This window comes from Myxine glutinosa, chromosome 7 (genome assembly GCF_964187855.1).
Source record: "Myxine glutinosa chromosome 7, kmMyxGlut1.1, whole genome shotgun sequence".
NCBI classification, from domain to species: Eukaryota; Metazoa; Chordata; class Myxini; order Myxiniformes; family Myxinidae; genus Myxine; species Myxine glutinosa.
In genome coordinates, this window is record NC_136267.1 from 164,462,713 (window position 1) to 164,469,104 (window position 6,392).

Below are 6,392 nucleotides of genomic sequence, written 5' to 3' on the forward strand. Positions count from 1 at the left end.
AATTTTATAACCTTTAAAATCAACATGAACATCTGGATTAAAGTAGGTTTAATACAGATGTTCATGAAGTAACACACCATTTAAAATTAGTTATATTTTGCCCTCTTTTTAGACAAATGCAACCTCCGCTACCCGATCTTGCAACGCCATTTTGTAGTGGGTGGAATAAGTAGTAGCTCAGAGCTTTGGTTCTGAGTGAAACCGAGAATAAAACACAATTAACCCTTCTAAAGTCCATGTAATAATTTTACTTGATAGATTAATGCAAACTTTTCATTTCACTGGGTACAGGTACCCTACACTCCACTGGCAAGAAAAAATATTTCCAAAGTTGAAGGGGCACAACATTCACATTTGAAATGATGAGAGAACACTCATTGTAAATATCAGAATAGATTTTAATGGAAATATCTACTTAAAATTGTGGAAATAAATTGAGGAAACTACGAAAACCAAAACATTTACATATATGGACCATCATTGAAGTTCACACATATTCAATTCCCCAATCTCACCACCTGGCCAACTACTCACCTGGCCATGCTGCCATCGTCATTCATACACCTGCCTGAACCCAAGCATCCCTTCTGTGTTTAGATAATAAGTAGACGGTCCATTCTTTGCTGCACTATCACCAATGCCTGAAACACTTTTTATTTGCTTTTCAGTCCATTTTGATCCACACGTCCATCTACGACGAAACCGACTCAGATAATAAATTTTAAAAAGATCCATTGCAATATAGTAACATTAGATGGCGCTAGAAACACACCAATCCACATCATATTACCGAATTTACAATAATTGTACCCAATGAAAATTAGTTTGTAATTCCAATGCAACAAAGTATTGAAACTCCACAAAAACCTATTGATTATAGAATTATCAGGCTATATTATTCAATGCAGCGAAAGTTTGTGTAACTTTTTAAACCTTGAATAGGACTACATTCATTCCATTTAGTGTGATCAGTGCATTGTACGTTCTTTAATTTATAACAAATGTATTTGAAAGTTTTACGCAATAAAATATTGAAGGCAAATCTCTAATATTTCAGCGGTATCCATGAAGGTTTGCAGAGATTTACTCGACAAGCTATGTTTGAGACTCTTCTTCATTTTTAGGGCAAAGGTTGTTTGTGTTTACAAACAGAGCATTTACCTCCACTTTGAGATTGATAATTCTAAAATGATGTGAAACGACTAAGATGACTTAAAGTTAAATAGCAGCCACAAATATGATGGACATCAAATTGAGTATATGGACATCAAATCAAAAGGAAGACAATTGAGACGGAAGATGCTTGAGGAATGAAACGAGCAGACATGATACAAAATGATGGGGAGTATGGGGTAAAGGAGACCGGGAGATCAAGTGGGAGGAAGACAGAAGTAGGAAGAATGTTGGAAAAGAAAATACGAATCAGGAATGGAAAGGTGGGGGAAGTTGGCAGCAGTGGTGGAGGGTAGGGCATGGAGGGGGTAAGTAGGGGTGTATCATTGAATTAAAGCTGGAAAGCAGTGGAACAGAGCGTCTAGGAAAAAGAGTACATTAATTTTTGTAGGAAAAGGAGAACTGTGACATAGCACTTTTGCAAAATATGTTAATTAAATATTTTATATGATGAGAAGAAGAGAGAAAATGTAGTCCAGAAACAATTATAGGGAAGACCCGTTAGTCGTTAGTGTATGGAAGTCTAGAGTATTTTTTATTGATTGTAAGAGGGCATTATAGAAACAATAATGCACTTTTTTGTATGAATGAGCATACACATAATCATAGAACAACAATGTGCACTATGAAGTGCAGGAGAAACTGATCAATGCATCCAAGAGGATAAATACGTAGATTTGTCATGATAGACTACATCTAATAACTTACAGATAGTTAAACAACTAGAGCAAATTAACGAGGCAAATATACAAGGAAGATTTTGCACAATTGGTAGATTATTCCATCGCACCCGGGTCACCTGCACACCCGCGCACTCCCACCTCGTGACAATGAGAGAGAGAGAGAGGAAACATAATGCCGACCGATATTCCACATAAGGAATTTGGCAAGGGCACCAACACCCAATTACCTTTTTTCAAAAACACGCTTTATGTCCCAATTGCAAAAATGTCAAGTTTTAAAAAGTTGTATCTGAGTTTGTCCTGGATAAAAAATAAAATGCTAAACATCTTGTGGTGAGTAAACTCTCAACTGAGCTCTGTATCCAGGCTGTGGAGGGGTTGAGGGTAGGTTTGTATCTTTTGGTCTCCTTTAGGCAATGGATAGATGATCGAACCACAGGAAAGTTGGATAGCTATTTGGAATGTATTTCTTTTTTAAGTAACCAGTAGGATATATTTTAGGCATAAGCTGCAGTGCTATCAAAAGTGTCTAACTAAAGTTAGTCAAATCAGCCTGTTAAATAGACAAATCCGGGACTTTCGATAAAATGATGAAGAAAGCTGACAAAAAGGGGTTACATAAAAAAAATGACATTTCAAAAACTAACTTAAAAGAGACTAATTTAAAAAACTTTAAAAAAAAGTTGTGGCCCAATTATATTTTAAATGATGAGTAAAAAAAGAATAGAATGTAAGAATATTGTGCCATTTCATTAGTCAGATAACATTGACTCGACTGCCCCTGACAAAGTGCACTAACAACAAAGAAATAGGCGACACTTTGACAAACTCTTTGAAGAACTTTCAGTTGTCATTGAGAAGAGTCAGAGATATCACATAAACTAAAAACAGCAGGTTGAATACTGTAGTTGATAAAGAAGTACCTCTTCACAGTATGAGTTACAAACTCCGACTCCAGAAGGAAACGTGTTTTTCTGCCGACGTACTTATTTGGCGTAGTTTCGGCCAGATTGCCTTGGCGTAGTTGTTGCTTGCCCCGGGTCCATTTCCGGTGTGGCCATCCGCTCGCATGTCAGTTGCGGTCGAAATTAGTCCAGGTACTGATTGTGCTGGAGCAGCTTCAGCACTGGCATCTGTGGAGCCAGGCAGTTCTGGTTCCGGCACTGGCAGTTCACCTGTAGTTTTAAGCTGGCATCAATTGCAGCGATTGACAGTGTTTCCGAGGAACACGCTGTATTATATCATGCCTTGGTGTTAGGGTTGTGTCCGTAGTTGGCAGCAGAGTATGGCAGTGACTGCCGAACAGATATCGTTCTGACGGCCGAACGTGGGGCTGTTGCCTACACGTTGAGTCGAGGTGTTGCACCAATCTATTAGCACAATGTATTCCAACTGCTCCGTGTCCCCACATTTCTTAAACAACTGCTGAGTGTCCCCACATTTCTTAAACAATTGCTGAGTGTCCCCACATTTCTGAAACAACTGCTGCATGTCCCCATATTTCTTAAACAACTGCGAGGTGTCGCCACATTTCTTAAACAACTGCTGAGTGTCCCCACATTTCTTAAACAACTGCTGAGTGTCCCCAAATTTCTTAAACAACTGCTGGGTGTCCCCACATTTCTTAAACAACTGCTGGTTGTCCCCACATTTCTTCAATAACTGCTGCATGTCCCCACATTTCTTAAACAACTGCTGAGTGTCCCCACATTTTAAAAATAACTGCTGAGTGTCCCCACATTTCATAAACAACTGCTGAGTGTCCCCACATTTCTTAAACAACTGCTGAGTGTCCCCACATTCCTTAAACAACTGCTGAGTGTCCCCACATTTCTTAGTCAACTGCTGAGTGTCCCACATTTCTTAAATAACTGCTGAGTGTCCCCACATTTCTTAATCAACTGCTGAGTGTCCCCACATTTCTTTAAAAACTGCTGAGTGTCCGCACATTTCTTTTAAAACTGCTGAGTGTCCCCACATTTCTTTTAAAACTGCTGAGTGTCCCCACAGTTCTTAAACAACTGCTGAGTGTCCCCACATTTCTTAAACAACTGCTGAGTGTCCCCACATTTCTTAAACAACTGCTGAGTGTCCCGACATTTCTTAAACAACTGCTGAGTGTCCCCACATTTCTCAAACAACTGCTGCATGTCCCCACATTTCGTAAACAACTGCTGAGTGTCCCCACATTTATTAAACAACTGCTGGGTATCCCCACATTTCTTAAATAAATGCTGAGTGTGCCCACATTTCTTAAATAAATGCTGAGTGTCCCCACATTTCTTAAATAAATTCTGAGTGTCCCCACATTTCTTAAACAACTGCTGAGTGTCCCCACATTTCTTAAACAACTGCTGAGTGTCCCTACATTTCTTAAACAACCTCTGAGTGTCCCCACATTTCTTAAATTTCATTTCTCTCATTTCCTTTCACAAAGCCCGAAACAAGTGTGTGTCCACCCTCAGGAGAGCCAGGAAACAATATCTCTCCGTTCTCAAAACCGAACTCTCTTATCTGTCTCCCTCTTCCAAATCCTGGTGGCGTCTGGTCAAATCTGTTTCTGGTGTTTGTTCCCCCTCCATTCCCTCCCTCACCTCAAATGGCTACACGGCTGACTCCGCACGTGAAAAAGCTGAATGCCTCAACTCTGTGTTTGCCTCTAAATCTTGTGTCACAAACCCAACCCTCTCTGTACCCACCATACCCAGTCATACCCAGCTGCTCCTGGACTCTGTGTCCTTTCCTCCTGACAAGGTGGAAAAGTTTCTGTCAACCCTCAACTCTGATTCTGCAACTGGACCTGACGGCATCAGCCCACAGGTCCTAAAATCCTGTTCTTCCGCTCTTTCACTCCCTCTCTCTGTTCTCTTCACCCGCTCTTTTGCTCAAGGTCATCTGCCATCTGCTTGGAAATCAGCCAACATCACCGCTTTGCACAAAAAGGTGCAAAAACAGATCCTAGCAACTACAGACCAATCAGCCTTCTCCCAATTATCAGCAAAGTCATGGAATCCATCATTGCTTCAGATATGACATCTTTCCTCTTCTCCAATGGCTTGATCTCTGATCATCAATTTGGTTTCAGACCTGGTCACTCTACTCTGGACATGCTGCTTCTGCTTTCTCAACAATGGATGGAGGTCCTCAATGCCAAACAGGAAATTAGAGCTGTCTCCCTTGACATATCACGTGCCTTCGATATGGTCTGGCACCCCGCTCTGCTCACCAAACTCTCCTCCTTTGGTATCCATGGAAATCTCCACGCGCGGCTGGTGGACTTCCTCTCTAGTCGTAGTCAACGTGTGGCCCTGAATGGGTTTCTCTCATGTCCTCTTACTGTTCAGGCAGGAGTTCCCCAAGGCAGTGTTCTGGGCCCTGTGCTTTTTCTGGTCTTCATCAATGATCTCTCTAACTCTCTTGAACATCCTCTCTATCTCTTTGCTGATGACTCTACTCTCTGTCACTCCATTCCTCATCCCTCAGATCGGCAGTCGGCAGCCTCCTCACTCTCTGCAGCCCTGGACAAAATCACAGACTGGGCAAACAAGTGGAACATGTCTTTCAATCCTGACAAATCTCACACTCTTACGATGTCTCTCCGAAAAGAACGACTGGACAACCCTCCCATCCACTTTCTGAATAATCCTCTCCAAGAAGTTCTGTCACTCAAGCTTTTGGGTCTCACTATCTGCCACGATCTCTCTTGGGAAAACCACATTTCAAATCTGGCCTCCAAAGCCAGTCGCCGTCTGGGCATCCTCCGTCGTGCGAAGTCCTTCCTTGGCACACCTGAGCTCCTCACCACATACAAGGCTTTCATCCACAGCTCAATGGAATACTGCTCTCCCCTCTGGGCTGGTGTCCCCATATTTCTTAAATAACTGCTGCATGTCCCCACATTTCTTAAATAACTGCTGCATGTCCCCACATTTCTTAAATAACTGCTGCATGTCCCCACATTTCTTAAACAACCGCTGGGTGTCCCCACATTTCTTAAACTGCTGAGTGTCCCCACATTTCTTAAACAACTGCTGAGTGTCCCCACATCTCTTAAACAACTGCTGAGTGTCCCCACATTTCTTAAACAATTGCTGAGTGTCCCCCTTAATCAACTGCTGAGTGTCCCCACATTTCTTAAACAACTGCTGAGTGTCCCCACATTTCTTAAACAACTGCTGGGTGTCCCCACATTTCTTAAATAACTGCTGCATGTCCCCACATTTCTTAAATAACTGCTGCATGTCCCCACATTTCTTAAATAACTGCTGAGTGTCCCCATATTTCTTAAATAACTGCTGCATGTCCCCACATTTCTTAAATAACTGCTGCATGTCCCCACATTTCTTAAATAACTGCTGCATGTCCCCACATTTCTTAAACAACCGCTGGGTGTCCCCACATTTCTTAAACTGCTGAGTGTCCCCACATTTCTTAAACAACTGCTGAGTGTCCCCACATCTCTTAAACAACTGCTGAGTGTCCCCACATTTCTTAAACAATTGCTGAGTGTCCCCCTTAATCAACTGCTGAGTGTCC

General features: G+C 41.8%; 1 protein-coding gene across 1 annotated transcript in view; it reads right to left on the bottom strand.

Annotated features, from left to right (window-relative positions):
* The window catches only part of LOC137430911 (uncharacterized), a 36,673-nt gene extending 32,957 nt beyond the window's left edge, over window positions 1-3,716 (bottom strand). Inside the window, exons 1-2 of the mRNA XM_078782762.1 lie at window positions 3,201-3,716; window positions 2,871-3,044 (exon numbers count right to left, since the gene is read on the bottom strand). Of these exons, the coding sequence (XP_078638888.1) occupies window positions 2,871-3,044; window positions 3,201-3,716 (690 nt within the window). The remainder of the gene's footprint in view (window positions 1-2,870; window positions 3,045-3,200) is intronic.
* Between the last annotated feature and the right edge of the window lie 2,676 nt (window positions 3,717-6,392).